The sequence below is a fragment of the Plecotus auritus genome (assembly GCF_963455305.1).
Source record: "Plecotus auritus genome assembly, chromosome: 3".
Classification (NCBI taxonomy): Eukaryota; Metazoa; Chordata; class Mammalia; order Chiroptera; family Vespertilionidae; genus Plecotus; species Plecotus auritus.
This window is the reverse complement of record NC_137772.1, coordinates 125838601-125859614: the sequence shown is the minus strand read 5'-3', so window position 1 is coordinate 125859614 and position 21014 is coordinate 125838601. Positions and strand designations below refer to the sequence as shown.

The following is a 21014-nucleotide window of genomic DNA, read 5'->3' as shown; positions in this document are numbered from 1 at the left end:
AGATTTCTGTATCACAAAATGCAAAATTCAGGTTAAAAAATAAATGATGAGCCCTGGCCAGTGTGACTCAGGTGGTCGGGCACCATCCCGAGCTCCAGGAGGTTGCTGGTTCGATACCCGGTCAAGGGCATGTGCCTGGGTTTCAGGCTTGATCACCAGTGGGGGTGGGGGGGGTTGGGGGGGAGTGCAGAAGGCAGCTGATGGGTGTTGTGCTCTCACATTGATCTCTCTCCTCTAAAAATCAATAAACTATTCTTTAAAAAATAAAATAAAAGATGCTAGTCAGATTGCTTTAAGTTATTAATAGAGAAAAATTATTTATTTTTAATAAACTAAAGCCATTTAAAATAGTATTTTTCTCTTATCTTCATATTTTGTTTTATAATGAGCTTATATATTAGTAGATATAATTGATAATTAATATTCCTGTATTTTAGAGCTGGAAGGGGAAGTGCTCATCATTCTTTACTGAGGCGGCACACAAGCTTAAAAGTGAAGAAATCTGCTTGGATGAACAGCATGGTTTGCATCGTCTCTGAGCTCCCCTCCGGGCACTCCAGCCCGATCCCGTGCTGGAAGCCCTTGAAAAGTGCTGTGCAGACACCCCTGTCCCACGGCTCTCCTTTGTTCCTTTGTGTGGCAGCTTGGGTGCCTGCCTGCAGTGAGTGAGCAAGACTGTCCACAGGAGGGGAACTCTGGACCCTGCAGAATGAAGGCTGTTCTGGAAACAGAGATGGGCTGGGAAGGGGCATGAAGCCTGGTGGGACCCAGGACAATGAGGGGTGAAGTTAGAAAGATGAGAGGGCTGTTGGGAGGAGGGGTGAGAGGCCAGGGAGGCCCCAGGCTGTAATTCCAACCTGGATCACAGGCTGTTTCACCTGGCAGCACTTTGGGGACCTGAAAGAAACAGCAAAGCCTTGGTGCCCGTCGTGAAGGCGCTTAGAGTACTTTTGTCAAAGCGAGGCTTCCACACGTGAGGAGGTGCAGCGCGCGCACACACACACACACACACACACACTCACACACACACACACACACACACACACTCACACACACACACACACTCACACACACACGAAAGTGGAACCCTGGAGAGGCCCACACCAAAGCTCAGGTCATGAGATGCCCTGTGGGCTGGGGGTCTGAACAGCCTGAGAGCTGGCTAGGGGAGCTGTAAGAGGAGCATGTGGGGGAAAGTGCATGGCAGGTGGGATTGGGGCTGAGGGATTATATATGAGAAGAAATTGAAGAGAGAAGAATGGAAATGAAGGTTCAGCCCTCTGGAACTAGGGGCTCCCGTGACCCTGGGGTGCGAGAACAGAGGGGCACTTGAAATTCAGCCATAAACACCTTGAAAGCCCAGCCAAAATGCAACAGAAAAGAGTGATTGGAAATAAGTGTGATTAAAAGCAGTGTATCAGGTGGTGAAAGAAAAAGAGCAGAAGGAGGCAAGGAGGAAAGGGGAGGAACTGAGGCACGGGCACCAAATAGCGGTGCAGAGGAGACCACAGTGGGAGAGGCGGGTGGGGAGGAGAGCAGGCAGGGAAACCTGGGGAAGGCTCTCTCACAACCTGGGGGTTATTTAGACTGACCTGTGACAGCCACTCCTTATTCATCCCAAACCCACCCTGTGCAAAGCCTTGTGGGTGCAGCAGTGACCTTGACAGCCCTGACTGGTAGCGTGTACTCGGTGGGTTCAGCAGGTCTGCTCCTGGTGGGATCACCCTGACTCGTGCCTCAGACAGCCAGTGTTCTTGAAGGGCCTGCAGCCCAGGCCACTGTAGCTGGCCCGGGGGCGGGCAGGGCCACTGGCTGCACCTTTGGAGAACAGGCATTTTGTCAACGACTCATGATGTTTCTAAGAAGCCCTTACTCATATTAATGTCTTCATTAAAGGAAATCCCATCTATAAAATCATGTGAATACAATTGTGCATTGAATATTGTTCTTATCATGAAGCAGCATAAAACAAATTGGAGCTGGGCAGATCACAGAGTCTGTCCAGGTAGCAGGAACCATCTGGCAGGGGCTGATGGGGCTGGGCCACTGGGGCAATGTTTCCATCTCCCCCCTGCTGCCTAGCCATGGCAAATGGTGACAAGAGAATTGTGACCATGGAGAGGCAAATGTTAGGCAGGAAGACAAAGACAAAAGCAGGTTAGAATGTAGATTTCTGACCCCCAATCAGTGCTTACGCACAAAGTCAAAGGGATGGAGCCCATAGCTGGTGTGGGATCTTTCTGGCGCCCATGTGAATGTGGGACAGAATGTAGCATAATGGATTCCAAGCCCCAGGAGCTAGCCTCTGTGCCTCAGTTTCCTCTGCCCGTAGAATTGGGATAATTGCAGTATTTACCTTCGGAGCTTATGAGGGGTGAATGGGTAAATGCATGTGTACACTGCTTAGCATATAGTCAACTTTCAGTAGCTGTTAGTACTTGTAAATTCCCTTTACACAGAAACCAAATAAAAATTTTTTTCAGGTTGAGATGTGGCATTTCTGGAGTTCTCCAAATCTTTTACTGAATTCAATATCAAGTTCTCAACATATGCAGTCTCTGAATCCCAAAGTGCCCTTGAGAATTTCTGCAAAGATAAGTAATGTCAGAATCAAGAGCAGGAATAGAGAAGACTGCCCACAAAATTCCTCTGTTTAGAAATTAAAATGGAAAATTGGAAAGTAAACAGCTCAGATAGAAAGGATGGGCTGAAATTAGCTGGTTTGACACTATGAACCAAGAATGCCAATCCTTTTCAAAGTCAAGGATAAGAATCAATCAGAACATAAATTTAGTGCAGTTTGCAACTTTGCAAAAGTCCTACTCAGTAGAATTTTAACTCCTGACCTCTCCAAAGGTCTGCAGAGTACAGTAACATTTTTTTTTCACCTGACTTGTCTACTTGCACTGTAAATGCCCCAAATGGCAGGACTGGCCTACTCAGTTTCACGTTTGTTGAGTGCATGTGGACGGCTCTCATCATGGGGAAGACAGATGGGAGAGGAGGTGGAAAGCATTTCTCTCTGTATTTTCAGGATGTGCAATGTGACCAGGAAACTGAGGAAGTGCAGTGAGGTCGTCCCGCTATGGGCAGTGGGGAGGGCCAGGGAGGTGGAAGGTCTGGTTTTTCGTGTTTTTTCATTTGCCAGTTATGTGCAAATAAGTCACTTACCCTCAGTTTTCTTTAGCAAATGGGACTATCTATGCCAAATGTACGTCGTAAAGGTATTATGAGAATCAAATGAAAAATGTGTAATGAATGCTGCAAGAGTGAAAGTAAACTGTTTACTATATTGAATGTTAAACAAATGCAGGGTCACTGTGTCAGACATTTGTCACTTGTGCTTCTTGAACATGTAGAGAAGGTAAACACTAGCAAATTTGCCTCAAAATGAAGCCAAAATAGGTCAGCAAAAATGAATAAATCACTTTCATGTGTTTCTAGTATAGAATCATTGTACCAATTCCAAACTACAGGGGTCTGGCTAACAACAGCCATTTTTCACTTCCAAACTTTTTTGTTGGTTTATTGCTATTGTGCTATTTCTATGGTGGAAAATTTCAAACATTCCCTTACTTCCTCTATTCCCTTATCCCATTTTTTTCTTCGTTTGCTGCAGAAATCTTCTGTTTGAAAGCAGATCCCAGATACATGTTATTTCATCAACAAACACTTACACATTCTACCCAACTTCTTGCAACAGCAGCCTGTGAACGCCTCGCTGCCTCAGCCTCTACTCCTTAACCCTTCGCCTTTCCCAGCTCAAGCTCACTGTGCAATCTGTTCTCTTAAAAGTCACCAAGGATGTAATCCAGAGACTGTCTTACAATTTCCACCCTCAGCTTCTCTGAAGCTTCTGACTGTTGAATTTAAATCAGTGAGCACTCACAAACGCCATGTTCCAGGCAGTTAGGTATGTGGGGGGCTGCATACCCAGACCTTGGAGGAGCTCACGGCCCCTGAGGGCACAGCTGTGCGGGGACAGAATGCACACACAGCGGAAGGGCTGACCACAGGGGGAGGAAAGAATTTGGAGGGCCCTAGCTCATTTGGCTCAGTGGATAGAGCGTTGGTCTGCTGACTGAAGGGCCCCGGGTTTGATTCCAGTCAAGGGCACATGCCTAGGTTGTGGGCTCGATCCCCAGTAGGGGGCGTGCAGGAGGCAGCTGATCAATGATTCTCTCTCATCATTGATGTTTCTATCTCTCTCCCCTTCTTCCCTTACTGTCTGAAATGAATAAAAATATATTTAAAAAAAAGAATTTGGAGGAACAGTGCTGGTGCTGGGAAGCCTTACTGCAGCTGGCATTTGAGCTGGGCTTGGAAGGATCAGCAGGGCTTGACAGGCTGGGATCATACATTCCTGAGGGTAGGTGGGGGGTGGAACAGCATGAGCAGAAGTCTAGCCTGCACAGAGCGTAGGGCCATGTCTGGGGAAGGTGACTGACTTCTGTGATTAAGGTGAATGGGAGAACCTGCTGATTAGTGTGTGGTGCTTAGAACACTCACAATATGATCAGAGTTCACAGAGGAAAACTAAAGGTAGAAAACTCACTTGTAGCATGATCTTCATGATTCCCAGGGATGAGTGAGTATAGTCCAGGTCTTTTAGGCTAGTAAGTGGCAGGAGCAGATCTTGGTTTGCCTGTCTCTGTCCTCTGTGCCACAGAGCTGGCCTCCATGTAAAACAGTATCTTGTGTGTACCAGCACAGAGCAGCTTTTGCCACAGAGCAGAAGGAAAAGAGAAGTGTCCAGCTAGCGTGCTGTTACCCAGCAAGGGCTCACTGCCCAATGTGCATAGAAGCCAATACTATGGCACCAACTTTGGAGAAAAGGAAAAAGCTTTCTTGAGAAATCAACCGGCAGGGAGACAGGCTCAAATCTGTCTCCCCACCCAGGGTCTCAGCACCAGATATTCCCGAGCAGCAGACCCTTTGCTTCTGAAAGGGTTCTGGCCCTCAGGCTGCGGTCGGTCCCGGTCCTTTGATTCTGTGGGGAGAAACCTTGGTTCCAGGTGTAATTTGCAACATTTTCTCCTCGGCACATGCCTTGGCTGCATAACTTGCAGTTTTGTTCTGTTGTCTCTGAAAAACAAATCAGTATCTTGTAAAAAACAGTATAGGGCCAGTTTGAGCAGGTTTTGCAGTTATAGTGCCATGAGCCCAGAGCCCATCACATGAGCCCAGCCATCTTAGAGTGAGTGTCTCCAAATGGGACAGAAGCTTTAATAGCCATTAAACAGTTATGCACAGTGCATCGCGCAAGTGACCTGTGATGCCTCCTTAGAGGCCTTCCCTACCACCTCTCTCATTCATTCCCACCCCATGTTCTCCATCCACCTGTCTTCATTCTCTCCATAGCATTTATCACCACCTAAAATTATATTGCTTATTTTATTGTTTGTCATCCCCCTCTTTAGATTGTCAGGTCAGAGAGCCAACAACTTGGTCTTGGCAACTGATGGATTCTGAGCACCTAGAACAGTACCTGGCACACGATAGATGCTCAATGTTTGTGGGGTAAAAGGAAAAGATTAGTTAGTGTTTTGTGTATTGTGCTTGCCTAATGACCATTTAAATATTAAAACAATGAAGAGATATTTTTTTCTCCCTCTTTCTAACTGTAGTCTCCACACTACAGTTGGAAAGAGGGACAGGGACAAACTATTTCTGAAAGAGCAGTCACTCCGACTTGCCAACAGGGGAAAAACCTGAAGTGAAGTAGGAGGGCCCTGTCATGAAGCACCAAGCAGGAGTTACATGGCCATGTTACAGAAGTGATTCTTATGCCAGGAACACGGACAAGGACCCTCAGTTCTAAGGTTCTATGATTTCGGGTCAATGTGGGAAAGGCTACTCAGGGTGTGGGGACTTGGATGACATGAGGACATCATAGCCTTTGAGATGACTTCTGAATGAGAGGAGACAAGAACTCATTTTCCTTAAACATTTACAAATTACCCGCAGGGTAAGCTTTGCTGCTTGTGAGCACCCACCAGCCTCCACAGGCACCCACCTACCTCAGCATAGGCTGGGACCCTAGGCAGGAGTCTAGCCCACAGCGCCAAGGCCAGGCGAGGAGCTGGACTCAGACCACGAAGGCCTGTTGCACAGAGGAAGCAGGCAGAGAGAGGGCAAATCTACACAACTGTCTGGGCGTTGCCTCCCTGGAAAGTCAGTTGGTGAGAGAGGTTCTCAGACACGGGTATGTGCTCAACACATCCAAGGACCAAAGATGTTCTTAGATTGAGTCTAGAATTGTGTGCAAAACAAGATTTTTAATACAATCTAGGCAAAGTAAGGAAAAACTTTATTTTTAACTAGAGGCCTGGTGCACGAAATTCGTGCACTGGGGGTTGTCCCTCAGCCCAGCCTGCACCCTCTCCAATCTGGGACCCCTCGGGGGATGTTGAACTGCTGGTTTAGGCCCCATCTCACAGGGGTCTAAACTGGCAGTTAGACATCCCTCTCACAACCTGGGACTGCTGGCTCCTAACCACTCGCCTGACTGCCTACCTGATTGCCCTTAACTGCTTCTGCCTGCCAGCCTGATCGTCCCCAACTGCCCTCCTCTGCCGGTCTGGTCACCCCCAACTGCCCTCCCCTGCTGGCCAGTTCGCCCCCACTGCCCTCCTCTGCAGGCCTGGTCCTGTCCAACTGCCCTCCCCTGCTGGCCTGTTCGCCCCTAACTGACCTCCCCTGCTGGCCTGATCACCCACAACTGCCCTCCCCTGATGGCCATCTTGTGGCAGCCATATTGTGGCGGCCATCTTGTGATGACATGGGGTGGCCATCTTGGGACAACGTGGGGGGCGGCCAACTTGTTATGACATGAGGGCGCGAGGGCCACCTAGGCTTTTATTAGTAAAGATAGCTGACTTCACCCTCAGAACCCTGACAATGGACTTCTCAGCCATCAAATCCTAAAGCAATAAATCTTTCTAACTTGACCTCTCTTAAAGTCAAGTCTGTAGGCAATCCAAGGAAGGGTTGTGGTTGGGTTCACCTGAAACTGTAAACTATTGAGGAAACAAGGCTGACAGAGTTTGCGAAATAGCCCAACTTCAAAGCGTTACTTGCAGGTGAGTGAACAGCTCAGATGGAAATCTCTGTGTCTGGCTTGGGGCTGCAGCCACCTTCTCCTGTGGGAGGCACCTGTGCTTGGTGCCCTCGGGTCTCCAAGGCTGGTCTTCCACTCCTGTGTGATTACATTTCAGCCTCTTCCCCCTTAGACACTTGCCTGCCAGTAGGCACTGCACTTATATGTACAACTTTACTTCTAAAGAGCTTTTGTGTTGCCATAGAAATTAATTGGTAGCTTAGTTAAATGGAAGATTTGCACTGTAAAATGGCAAAAGAGCTTTTTGATAAGGACCCTGAGGAGTTGAAGCCTTCAGTAGTAGAGAAGAGAGACTGAAGAGGGAAAGCACAATTATGAATTCCTAGCCAGTGACTGGGCAGCAGTTTACCAGCCTCATGTAATCTATATAGCATACTGCCAAACATGGACAAATGGAATTTGTCTGAATTATGAAGGATAAAGTTCACTGTTTTAAAGAAATCACCCAGAAACATTTTGGTGATTGCCAGATGGGAGGGGAGGTGGTGGAGGAATAGGTAAAAAAGGTGAAGGGATTAAGAAATACAAGTTGGTTGTTGCATATTAGTCATGGGGATGTAAAGTACAGCATAGGGAATACAGTTAGTAATAGTCTAATAACTATGTATGGTGTCAGATGGGTGCAAAATTTATCAGGATGATCACTTAGTAAGTTATGTAATGTGTAATTAGTGGGGTGTACACCCAAAACTAATATAATATTGTATGGCAATTGTAATTGAAAAATAAAAAATGATTAAAAAAAAGAAGTGATCCAGAGCCCATCAATTCACTGTGCACATAGCTGGTGCTGAATAAATTCTTGCTGAAATGACTCTGTGGAAAGGAAATATACCAATCAGTTGAACGTGCATGGGTATTCTTCAAGTGCCGAGGGCAACTTGAAGACAGCACGCTTCAGCATGTAGCTTCAATATCCATTTGTTAATTCTTTATATAAAGTGCCAAGTTAACTTCTGCTCTAAGCACTCAAATACCCAACGAGGTAAGTCTGAATTAATGAGGCTTTGCTATACTGTGACATGGGAACTTCAGGCATGATGAGCTGGTGACAACCCTTTGAAGCTGAAATTCACGTTTGTTAACTTCGAATGTAATTTTAACCATTTAACTGACTAAAGCTTCAAGTTTTGGAGGAACCAAAAAGCAACAGCCCACGTTAGTACACAGAGTGGAAATCAACTATGGAAGTTGTAGCAATGGAATCTGCAGACTCCACGGTCTTTCAGGGAGAAGAGTGCAGTAGGGACAAGGGAGCACAAGACTGGCCGACAACCTGTGGGCGTGCAGTAGTTCCATGAGAAAACGAGCCCTCTAACTCTGCTTTCCAACTTTGCCTACAAAACATGCCTTTGGATTTATAAACACAAGCTTCATTTGCTCCAGAGAAGTTGGTGGCAGGTATCTTTGCTGGACTGCTTTTTCCCTCCAGCCCCCAGCCCTCCAAATGAGAAACTGCTTTAGTGATCCAAACAGCTAACTGGCAACATGATGGTGGCGATGCTGCTACATTCCAAGCTTTTATGAGATCTGCCCTTACCCCAGGACTTCAACTTCACTGTCCAGGTCTACAAGTTGCCTGTAATCCCCTCTGGGCCTCTTGTTTCCTACACGTTCTGCTTCCATTACTGTAATGTTAAGAGCTACCATGACCTGTAGTTATGTCAGTTTTTCTGTATTTCACATAGTACAGAAACTAGATCTAAACAAATCTTGGACTAATTAAAAAATGATAATGACTAGTTGGGAGAAACAAACAGGAAGGAAGCATATACTAGCCAGCATGTTAGACTGGAGGGTGACTGGAGACAAGTTCCCTGTGTGGTGCACAGGAAGGGCAAAGCTATTGACCAACTTAAGACTTAACATTAAGTATGCACAAAGAGAAATGGAGGGGTAAGCACTAAATGAGCAGAAACAGATATATTCAGTGGAAGAAAACATAAAGCACAGAGAGCAAAGTAAGTTGAAAGCACAACGTAAGAAAGAAAAAATAATGTAAATGGACAAAAGAAGAAATTGGCAGAACAAATTTCAAAAGCAGATAAAAAACAGAACCTGCTATTTATACATTTGTCTACATTGTAATGATAAACTGCAGTTTATCACATCATTACAAATTGAAAAGAGAAGTCACAAATCAGGGGAAGGTATACGCACCACAGGTAATCCACCCAGTGTTAATATCCTGAATAAAAAATTTATATAAGCAAAGTGCAAACAACCTATTAGAAAATGGTCAAACAAGTTATTCACCAAAGAGGATACCGGAATGGCTGGTAAACATGTGAAAAGATACTAGATTTCACCAATAATCAGGAAAATGCAAATCGAAACTATAATGAGATGCCATTTCACCCTCTTAATTCTGGTTGATTCTTCTGTGGAACTAGTGCTGAATAACCACTGCCCTAGAGAAACTCCCCTGGGTGCACAAGGAAGCTTAGTTCTCAGTGGTCACAGCAGCATTGCCAATGACGGCAAAAAAAAAGGGGGTGGGGTGGGGTGGGAGGGGAATAATTGTTCATCAACTAAAAAACAGGTATAAAATTGTCAGTCACTGACTATATAGCCATGAACATGAACTTGAACTACATACAACAAACATGAATGCTGTTGAAGCAAAATCAGTTAGTTGCTGAACACCACATAAGCATGGCATCACTTCTATAAAAGTATGCACAACAAAACTGTATTTGAAGGCTAAATAGGTTGTATAATTATGACGAGACACATGGGGAGACCAGAAAGAAAAGTGGATCTTTAGAGAAGGACCTTCAATAGTAGTGGCTGTTTCTCTTTGGTCAGTGGGTACAGGTATTCATTGTCATTTTCATAACTTTTTGTGTTGGAAAAACTGTTATAAATTTAAAGAGTGAAAAAGCACAAAATGAAGACAACTCTTCTGGGAATTTTACTATGAAATAGCAGAGTCAAGGGAGGGTTTTTAGGAAAGAAATATGTTCCTGATATTCTTAACCAAGGATCCCGCTTCCTTGCTTGCACCACAGACAAGACCTTCCCTTTGCAGCGCCAGCGCCAGAGGCCCCTCATTTCCCTGGCAGCTTAAAAAAAAAAATAGAGCAGATTCCCCGCTCCTTGATTGTGGGCTGTGCAGTGACTTCTGGGGCAGGAGTTAGAGGAAAGAGTAACTTTATTGTGGAGAAACCTGATAAACACAACTGAGGTCAACATCAAACCAAGTCATAAATCATGTCGACAGTACATACTAGTAATTCACTATGACATAAGGGAAATGGCACTTTACTGTGATTTTCGTTCCCCAAACCAGTAACCCCAGTCTAATCATGAGAAAAACCAAGAAATTCCAGTAGATGGCCTTGTACAACATCCCTGACCAGTGACATGGTCGAGATCCTCACAAGGGGAAGTCTGACAGAACGGCACAGCCAACAGGAGCCTGGGGAGAAAAGACTAGTGTGTCCTGGATCCTGGAACAGAAGATGAATACCAGGCCTAGGTTCTTCCTTTGGGATAGCCTGGGCTCTGCAGAATGAACATAATCTCTGATATTTAATGTCTTTTAAAAACTGCTACAGACAGTGACCATCAAACACCTACCTGACAAGTTTGTTTTCTTCCCCTAAGTGCACATCCATGACTACAAAAATATCCTAATATATAAAAAGCCAGGAGCCGTCATGACTGATACAACCGGACAGAGACTGAACAACAGGCTGCACGGGGCAACCAGGCCGGCAGGGGGGTTAGTGAGGGGCAACCAAACGACTGAACAGCAGGCTGCATGGGGTGACCAGGCCGGCGGGGATGGGGGCAGTTGGCAGTGACCAGGCCAGCAGGGGGGGGCAGTTGGGGGCAACCAGGCCGGCGGGGGGAGGGGGGGACAGTTGGGGGCGACCAGGTTGGCAGGGGGGGAGTTGGGGGCAACCAGGCCAGTGGGGAGGGGGCAGTTGGGGACAACCAGGCCAGCAGGCAGAGGCGATTAGGGGTGATCAGGCTGGCAGTGGGGGCAGTTAGGGGCAATCAGGCAGGCAGGCAGAGGCAGTTAGGGGTGATCAGGCTGGCTAGGGGGGCTGTTGGGGGCAACCAGGCCAACGGGGGGGGCAGTTGGGGATGACCAGGCTGGCGGGGGGGGGCAGTAAGGGGTGACTAGGCCGGTGGGGGCAGTTGCAGGCAACCAGGCCGGCAGAGGGGGCAGTTGGGGGCAACCAGGCCTGTAGGGGGGCAGTTAGGGGTGACCAGGCCAGCAGAAGAGGGCAGTTAGGGGCGATCAGGCAGGTAGGCAGGTGAGCAGTTAGGAACCAGCAGTCCTGGATTGTGAGAGGGTCCAGGCTGGGCTGAGGTGACCCTCTCCCCGCCGTGCACAAACTTCATGCACCAGGCCTCTAGTAATTTAATAAAACCTTTTAAGAGAGAAAAAATGCTTTCCCCAAGAGGTGGGTAAAATTTCTTAAAAGAGGCAATGTCACTTGAGCCAAGTTAGCTCCTGTGGACACAGGAGGGCAAAGATGTGAGGGTGTGGGTAGTGGTTTAGATCTGAATCAAGGAAAGGTGGAAGGTACAGTTGAAGAATAGGCAGGGGCCACATTTTGAAGAGACTTTCATGCTGTGCCATGCCCTTCTGACCTCCTCCTGCACAGCAGAGAACCACTGACAAATTTTAAACAGGGCAAGGATATGATCAGAATGATGGTCAAAATTAGTGTTTAGAAAAGTGTCTCTGATAGGAGTCCGGACTGAAGATGGAGTGGGCCTGGCTGCGTGGCTCAGTTGGTTGGAGCATCATCCTGTGCACCAAAAAAGATGGTGGGGATGATCCTGATCGGGGTGCATGCGGGAGGCAACTGATTGATGTTTCTCACATTGATGTTTCTCTCCCTCCTTTCCTCTCTCTAAAACCAATAAACATATCCTTGGTGAGAAAAAAAGAAGAAAAGAAGGAAAGACGGAAGGAAGGAAGGAAGGAAGGAAGGAAGGAAGGAAGGAAGGAAGGAAAGAAGGAAGGGAGGGAGGGAGGGAGGGAGGGAGGGAGGGAGGGAGGGAGGGAGGGAAAGTAGGCCAATGCTTGGAGATACTGTTTTAGTTTGGAGGACTGAGATGGTGTACCTTAAAGCAATAGGACATTCATACTACAGATTGTGGGAGCTAAGACTTAGGGCACCAATGGTATTCAAAATTACAAGATGGCTATCAAAGATGGTACTTAAAACTGTGACAGTCATTAGGTAGAAAGTGGTCAGTGTCATAAAACATACAAATATGAAGGCTGGCTGAGGTTCCATCACAAGGAGGGTAATTCTCTTGCAAGTGGAAGTGGAGATAAGAGGAAGCAAGATGCGGTTATGTTCAAGCTACGCCTCCATATACTGGGCCACGTGAGATGCACAGAAGGGAGAGCACTGCAGGGAAGCGGTAGAGGGAACTCTGTAAGCCTGTGTATGGGGCAGCACAGAGGGCAAGGGGAGCCTGCTGGAGTACTGAGGGGTAAACAGGACTGCAGAGTCATCTGAAAAACCAGATTAGGGATCAGACACAGTGGCCTTGGTTTGAACTTAAATTTACTAGAAAACCAAGGACAAGTTTCTTTTCATTAAAATTTTGTTTTGATGCAGGGAATGATCAAAGCTCCAGAAAAATAGAAACCACGTCACGCAGCCTGGCCTGGTAAGTGCTGTGACAATGTAAAGGTGAGGAGACCATGGCTTCTGTCCGATAGAAATACAAGGTGAGCCATATATGTAATTCAAACTTTTCTGGTAACCACATTTAAAAAAAATGTAAAAATAGCCCTAGCCAGTTTGGCTCAGTGGCTAGAGCATCAGCCCACAAGTGAAGGGTCCTGGGTTCGATTCCAGTCAAGGGCATGAACCTTGGTTGCAGGCTCGATCCCTAGTGGGGGTTGTACAGGAGGCAGCTAATGGATGCTTCTCTCGCATTGATGTTTCTAACTTTCTATTCCTCTCCCTTCCTCTCTGTAAAAATCAATTATATTTTTAAAAATGTAAAAATAAATGGATGAAATTAACTTTAATAATCCTATATAATAAAAGTGTAGTATGCAAATTGTCCCCTTGACTGGAGTTCATCCGGGAGTCCGACCAGGGGGTGGGCAGGCAGGGTGAAGGGAGGGAGGCCCTGGCACTGGCAGGTGGCTAGGGGAAGGGAGGGAGGCCCCAGCTGGAGGAAGGGAGTACCCGGCTGGCAGCCAGCAGCCGCTAGGGACCCTACCAGTGCACGAATTTTACTGGGCCTCTAGTATATGTTATATAATCCATATATCCAAGGTATTATCATTTCAACATGTAGCACTGGTCGCATTTCAGGCACTCAGTAGCCACCTGTCTAGAGGTACTGCACAAGCAAAGCAAGTCACTAGGGATCATATGCCTAGAGGAATGAGAACTAGAAGATGGATTTGTGATCCTGAGGTTTAAGCTTGGGATACTGTAATGACAACAATGGTGCACAAACAAAAATAAGGATCACACAATGAGTTAACATCTGCTGTTCCAGAAAAGATACAATGCTGCTATTATGGAATTGATGACTTTTATTTCCATCAAGAATGATCATCACATCATTATTTAAACATATCTGGAAAATCCTGAAATAATTTAAACTGAAGGCACAGAACAAATAGAAATATTTAACTGTTTAAGCTTCAAATGACAAAATTCAAATATTTCAACAGTATCAATAAATTATGAATAAATTTCCATCACCAAATATCATTCTGACCAAAAGCTATATAATCTTTTGTAATAAAACCAAATTAGCTTAAGCTGATTTCAAGATTTCCATAATAAAAATAATATTGAAAAGTATTTCTTCTTTCAGAATACTCATTATACCACTGGGTTCAATGAAAACTATTTTATATATAACAAAGTAGCAGTTAGGGTATTTGTTGATGGATGGCCACTCCCCAAGAAATGACTCATTTTTACAAAATGTTTTAAAAAATAGCAAAGTGGGTTACAAAATTCTACTTGGGGAGCAGGAATAAAACTTGTTCCGTGTCAATTAGAATATCAAAGCATTTAATATCAAATTGCTTCCAAAGCCAATCATGACATAACAGTAATATACTGCATGGGGCATTCCACTGTATCTTGGTTACCTGTCAACTACAGTGTGGCTAAGGGGTTGAACAAGTTAGTAATAATTATTCCATTTCTTATTTACTCAAAAGAGATATATTTAAAAAAATCATTATAAAACTAACTGGAATAATTGATGACATGCTAGAATACAATGAGCACAGCAATGCAATTGCTAAGTTTGGAAACAGAGTGGTCATGCTTCATAATACACTGTAGTTATTTTGAAATACATTCTCTGATCATCAATACCATTCATTACAGAGGTCATTTGTAAATTAGCTCAGATTCTGAACTAGGTTTCTAATGAAACTTTTTTCAAGTATGCACAATATTAATAAGGTAATGATATTTTTATCTTATTCACACCTTTATGTGTTCTTTTGAAGGACAACCATATTGAATAAAGGACAAACATAATAGGCTGGTCATAGCTTTTAAAAACTTCTAAAAAAATATGAAATAGTCTAGTGACCAAAAACTGAAAGAAAGATATTCACATCTAAAATCTACTATTTCAGGTTTAAAAAAACAACACAGAATTTTTCATTTTTAAAAAATAATTAAGTTCGTAAGTAAAGGAATAATGATGAAAAAGAAGGGTTTCTAAAACACTCAAGAATCTTACAGAATAAAATTTTAAAAGTCTAGCTTCTCCTACTTAGCTGTGTTGGGTAAGTGTGTCTTGAATGGTTTATCTTTATGATCTAATTGCATAAATCACAAAAACATATCCAGCCAGGTTTATTGACAGAAGGATAATATTAAACTCTAGAAAATAATTTTAGCAAAAACTGCTTTAAAATTTTCCTACATAAAACATTCCTTTGGAAATGAATCTTTAATGCTTTTGGACTGTTCAAGTATAGGCAGCTTTTAACATCTCCAGTAATAAACTATAATTATCTCCCAAGTTCCTGTCACTGGATAATGTTATCTTTTATTCTCTAATATTCTAATAAAGGTATGTTTTTTTAAAAATAAATTTCTTGTGGTGTCAAAATTATTTCGTCATCATCTCTGAGCACTGAGAGATTAAAGAAGAAATAAGCCAGAAAAATCATTTATAAACAGTATGAAGTTTTGAAATGTTGGCACCTATGAAAAATGGGAAACGGTTACCATCCAAATTTAAAATCTATCCATTCCTGGCATTGGCAGTAACAGAGATAGTAAATGCTATTGTTCCTGTCTTCACTGATACCAGTCTTGGGCATGTGTAACTCATTATCTGGTTCAGTCAGTGAAAACAAAGAGCCACCAGAAGTCCTCGAATCTAGCTGGCTGGGTCACAGTTTTGACTGACTGCATTATTATAGGTCACATTCTGAAAATATGAACTCACAGGATTAGTGGAAGACTGTTTCCAAGAGGAAAGAAATGTGGCTAACTAGAGTTAAACCACTGAAACAACAACAGAAGGACAATCTTAGTGGTTTGGGGCCCTGCATATACCAGCTGTGCCAATAGCTCCTAACAACCAGAAATACAATAAAAAAAGAGTTTTCTTTTCCAAAACCTAAAAAAGAAAGATGTTTGACTCAAAACCAATTTCAAAATCTATACCAGGCTGCCAGGCCAGCAAATAACTGTCAGAGTGACTTTGTTCCTCTGCTCCTTCAACATGGGAACTAATGCGGAATGGCTCATGCCCACAGTTGATAGGCCGTTCACAGCCACGATCATATCTCCACATCTGGACAAAGACAGACAGAAACAGAAACAGACTGTCATGATTTTCATGGTATTAAAACCATTTAAAAATATGTCTTTATTGATTTGAGGGAGAGAGGAAGGGAGAGGGAGAAACATTGATTACCTTGAGATTTGTTTAGCATAAAAATCAGTTTAACTTAACCATTAATTGTCAATGATTAGAATGTATTATCTACTGTGAGAAACATCTGGGGTGAATTTTTAAGGCTATGTTGGTTTTCCATGGCCAATTATCCCTCTGCCACCCTCTCTCCTTTAACCAGTGGGTGATTTCAAGGGCAAGAAGAATAATTTTCATGTAAGCATAAGGCAAAATATAATTAGGCGAATAAATCTTATGATTTTTGGTCTTTAGTTTGTAATATGAACATACTATTTTATTGTTAGCTACCTCAACTTCTATGTGGAATGCAAATTATAAACTAACAGAGACTCAATCTGGTTAATTTAGCTAAGAGAATGGCTAATTCATTTCCCCCTACTCTTTCCTTGTAAAATAATCTGTTAAAAGACTTATCTGGAGTGTACCAAACCCGACCAACTTTTCACAATATTATTTTAATGTCACTTTCTGTTTGCAAACACTGTAATCTCTCCGTTTGTGCTGCATTCTGTCTATGATGTCAATTTAATTTTTGCGAATTGTAAATAAAATTTTATAGGAACATGGCCATGCTCACTTGTTTACATGTTGTGTGTCACTGCTTCTGAGCTACAGTGGCAGAGTTGATTTGTTGTGACAGTAAATAAATTCTTTCATCAAAAACTAGGCATTAAGAACTTATAATCACCCACTTCCTCTCGGTTTGTATAATCTTTTGATATAACACCTCTTTCTTTTCCCAGCACCTGAGTTTTGAAAAAGAAAAGAAGGCTGCACGGAGGCTGAGCAAGTACTTTCTGCCGAGTGGTGACAACTGGCCAAGGGGTTAGTGGGAAAGGCTCTGGAGCCAGGTAGTCTGGGTTTGAGTTGCAGTCAACCACTTTCAGCTGTTTGATTGTGGGCAAGTTTCTTAACCTTCCTAAGCCTTAGTTATCTGGTTTGTAAATGGGAATTACAACACCTCCTAGGTTTAAGAGGATTTGATAATCCAATCAATCCCAAGCACCTAGCACTGTGCGTGGCACACTGTCAACTATCACACACTCGTTCATTAAATATTTGTTGAGACCTTACTACATATGCAAGGCACTGCTCTGGCTACCAGGGACGTAACAACAAATATAACCAAGTCCCCTCTCCCACTCCCTGTGTGGAGCTTGCATAAATATATTGTTAGGGAGATGTAAGTGCTGAGGAGGAAAATACAGCAGAGGCATCTAATGACAGGACTAGACCTGAGTGAATTGTGTGGCAAAACTGCTCCGAGCTAGTCACATCACAGTATGTGCAGTGCAATGACTCAGGTTCAGACCTGTCATCAGATTAGCAAAATATAGCTCTGAGTGGCAAGATTGTCAAGGTAATGATTTGTCTACATCAGGGTTGGCAATATTTTCCTATAAAGGGCCAGATGGTAAATAAATATTTTAGGCTTTGCCAATCATATGGTCTCTGTCACAACAAATCAACTCTGCCACTGTAGCTCAGAAGCAGTGACACACAACATGTAAACAAGTGAGCATGGCCATGTTCCTATAAAATTTTATTTACAAAAACAGTTAGCTGCATTTGGAGCTGATCCCTGGTCTAGATCATATCCGTCACAACAAACATGAATCACATCAGTAAATAACAAGACTCACTTTAATCTTCCATCATAATAAGCAGGAGTTCCCAAGACAATGGTTTTAATGAAGAAAGGCTGATTGGTGTGGTTCTCTTCATATCCACCAACAATACTAAAGCCCCAACTTCCCAAGTAGCTTCTTCGTAAAACTATATCATGGTAGCTATGAAGGGAACTATAAACAAATACAGACATCAGGAAACAATTAATGGAGGCAATTACAGCCTGCTCATCTTTGTTATAACTGCACACCATGTCATACTTTCCATCACTGGGAAAAGAAAAAGGGCTACTTAATTTTCTTCTGAATGTATTATTTTGACCACCCATTTTCCAGCACAGATGCAGTTCTACGTAGACTTGAATTTCTTTCACTTTTTCAGTCTTCTCTTCCCAAGTGAATAACACACACACACAGGATTTAAGTAAACTTGGTTATAATTTACACCTCAGAAATTGTATAAAATGGTTCTGAACCTATATTTTCTCACTGCACTGTCAACAGGTCCTCCATTTTGATATCCATTGGTACCTTCAAAATTTGTATGGTGGTACGCTTGGCTGGGGTGGCCAGGAGGTTAGAGCATCGGCCCATGGACCAAAGGGTGGTAGGTTTGATTCCTGGTTTAAGGGCACGTATCTGGGTTGCAGGTTCCATCCCTGGCCTTGGCTGGGGCATGTATGGGAGATAACCAACCGATGTTTCTCTCTCCCTTTCCCCTCTCTTCCTATTCCTTCCAACTCTCTCTAAAAAATAAATGGAAAAAATATTGGGTGAGGATTAACAAAAACAAAACAACAACAAAAGTGGTATGAGAGTCTAATACTGCTGACTTCAGCACTCAACTGAAAGAAAATGAGTAGAGCAGATTCCCAAAAAATCTTTTTAATCTACCCAAGGAGTTAGAATTTGTTGTATTTTCCTTTTTCACTTAACATGCTTCCATTACAAAATAGGGAACTCAAATCTGGAAAATAGTAACAAAAATCTCCTATTTCAATTTTGGTGCATGAAATAAACAGATATCTAGTAGCTAAATCATCTGTCATAAAAAAATCTCTCTCCACAAGGTCCACATACAAGGTCCCTACAGGTCCCTGAGACATGAATTCTATTACAATTTTAGGCCTCTTTGTTGTTGTTTTTAATTTATTTTATTGATTTCAGAGAGGAAGGGAGAGGGAGAGACAGAAACATCAATGATCAGACAGAATCACTGATTGGCTGCCTCCAGCATGCCCCCCACTGGGGATCTGGCCCACAACCTGTGCCTGCACCTGACCAGGAATTGAACTGTGACCTCCTGGTTCATAGGTCGATACTCAATCACTGAGCCACAATGACCTGGCAGCCTTTTTGTTTGTTTTTAACCAAGAAGACAAGTCAGCAAGTTAGATTATAAACAAACTAGAGGCCCAGTGCATGAAATCTGTGCACGGGGGTGGGGGGGTGGGGGGGGTGGGGGGAGTGTCCCTCAGCCCGGCCTGCACCCTCTCCAATCTGGAACTCCTTGAAGGAAAGGATGTCCTACTGCTGGTTTACAGGAATCGGGCCTAAACTGGCAGTCGGACATCCCTCTCCCAATCTGGGACTGCTGGCTCCTAAACGCTCATCTGCCTGCCTGCCTGCCTGATTGCCCCTAACCACTCTGCCTGCCAGCCTGCTCGCTCCCAAATGTGCCCCCCCACCAGCCCGATCACCCCCAATTGCCCCCCGTGCCAGTGTGCTTGCCCCCAACTGCCTCCCCTGCCAGCCTGCTCACCCCCAACTGCCCCCCCCTACTGGCCTGCTTGCCCCCACCTTCCCTCCCTACTGGCTTGCTCGCCCCTAACTGCCCCCCTGCTGGCCTGCTCACTCCAAACTGCCCCCCCCTGCTGTCCTGATCACCTCCAACTGACCCCCACTGATGGGGTGAGGGGCTGAGGGCTGTTTTCAGGCTGGCCACACATCCTTCATGGAGGGGGTCCCCACTGGGGTGCCTGGCCAGCCTGGGTGAGGGGCTGATGGCTGTTTTCAGGCTGGCCAAGCGCCCCAGCGGGGACCCTCACCCCATGGGAGTGTGGCCAGCCTGGGTGAAGAGCTGAGGGCTGTTTTCAGGCTGGCCATGCCCCCCGGTGATCCAGGCTCCCAGCCCCTCCTTTTTTTCTTTTCTTTCTGTTTTTTTCAGCGCCTCCTTGAGTGGAGGCCAGGGCTGCTGGAAGCAGGTATCTGGGATTTATTTATCTTCTACAATTGAAACTTGGTAGCCTTGAGCGGAGGCCAGGGCCGGCCATGGCAGGCGGGATGCTTGGCTTCCTCCATTGCCAGGGGCAACCCAAGCCTCCTGCTTGCTCCAGCTCCGTGGCCGCTGCCATCTTTGTTGGGCTAATTTGCATACTTGCTCCTGACTGGCTGTGGGTGTAGCAGAGTGATGGTTAATTTGCATGTTTCTCTTTTATTAGTGTAGATAATCTAATAATCCAATTGTATAATCTAATAATATCCTTGTTTTTTAATTGTTCTTTCTGTGAAAGTACTTTATAAACCAGAGTACTATACAAATTCTAGTTATTACAAATTTATTCCAAATGAAGCTAGATAGCCCAGAAATTGACACATTCTTATCCTTTATTTTTATTTTAAATGAGTAATTTTCAAACTTTGTTAAGAATCAAAATGTTTCATCATAGTTCGGTTTTAGGATTCTTTTATATGTTAAGAATCTAAGCTGATTTGGAAACAAAGATATGAACACATTCTTCCCACCTCAATATCAAATTATGCAGCAATCACCTGGAGGTTCCAAGTGTTTCCATGACCAGACGCTGAGCAAGTTCCGAACACCTTGGCTGGTCAGTCAGTCATGAAGCAGTTAATTCTTTAGAAACGTGGGTAGGAGCAGCTACGCTTGAATACCAATCATTGGGCTTAAGACTCTTACGTCCAATAAAAACTGAGTTTTATACCCAGTCATTTTAGGAGAATTAAAAGCATTAAGAACAAAGGGCTTTTAGAAAGCCTTCTGGGATAGGACAAGGCTCCACACTTTGACCCCATGAACATGAAGTCTAAGCATGTATCAGAATGAACCTTGATAATGACAGCTTTCCTGAGCAAGACATTGCCTGCCCACTTATGAGCCTTAACAGAAACAGACAAATGGATTTATTAATTTTTATAAATAGATGTCTTTTTTACTTAGTTCTTATTATTACATTTACCTTTTAAATATACGCTAAAAAAATGACCATTTTCTTTTGTAACTTGATTTGATGTTGCTACTTTTACCTAAAATTTACTGGGTTAAACACTAATAAAAGTTGTAATTATGATCCTATCTAATAAAAGGGTAATATGCAAATTAACCAGCACTCCATTACAAAGAT

At 43.9% G+C, this 21014-nt stretch overlaps 1 protein-coding gene across 5 annotated transcripts in view; it reads right to left on the bottom strand.

Annotated features, from left to right (window-relative positions):
• Window positions 1-12707: 12707 nt before the first annotated feature.
• The window catches only part of LNX2 (ligand of numb-protein X 2), an 86790-nt gene continuing 78483 nt past the window's right edge, over window positions 12708-21014 (bottom strand). For all 5 annotated transcript variants that reach the window (XM_080660313.1, XM_080660311.1, XM_080660314.1 and 2 more), the window contains 2 exons: window positions 17665-17823; window positions 12708-15898 (listed from right to left, as the gene is read on the bottom strand). In XM_080660313.1, coding sequence (XP_080516439.1) covers window positions 15763-15898; window positions 17665-17823 — 295 coding nt within the window. In that variant the 3' untranslated portion in view covers window positions 12708-15762. The remainder of the gene's footprint in view (window positions 15899-17664; window positions 17824-21014) is intronic.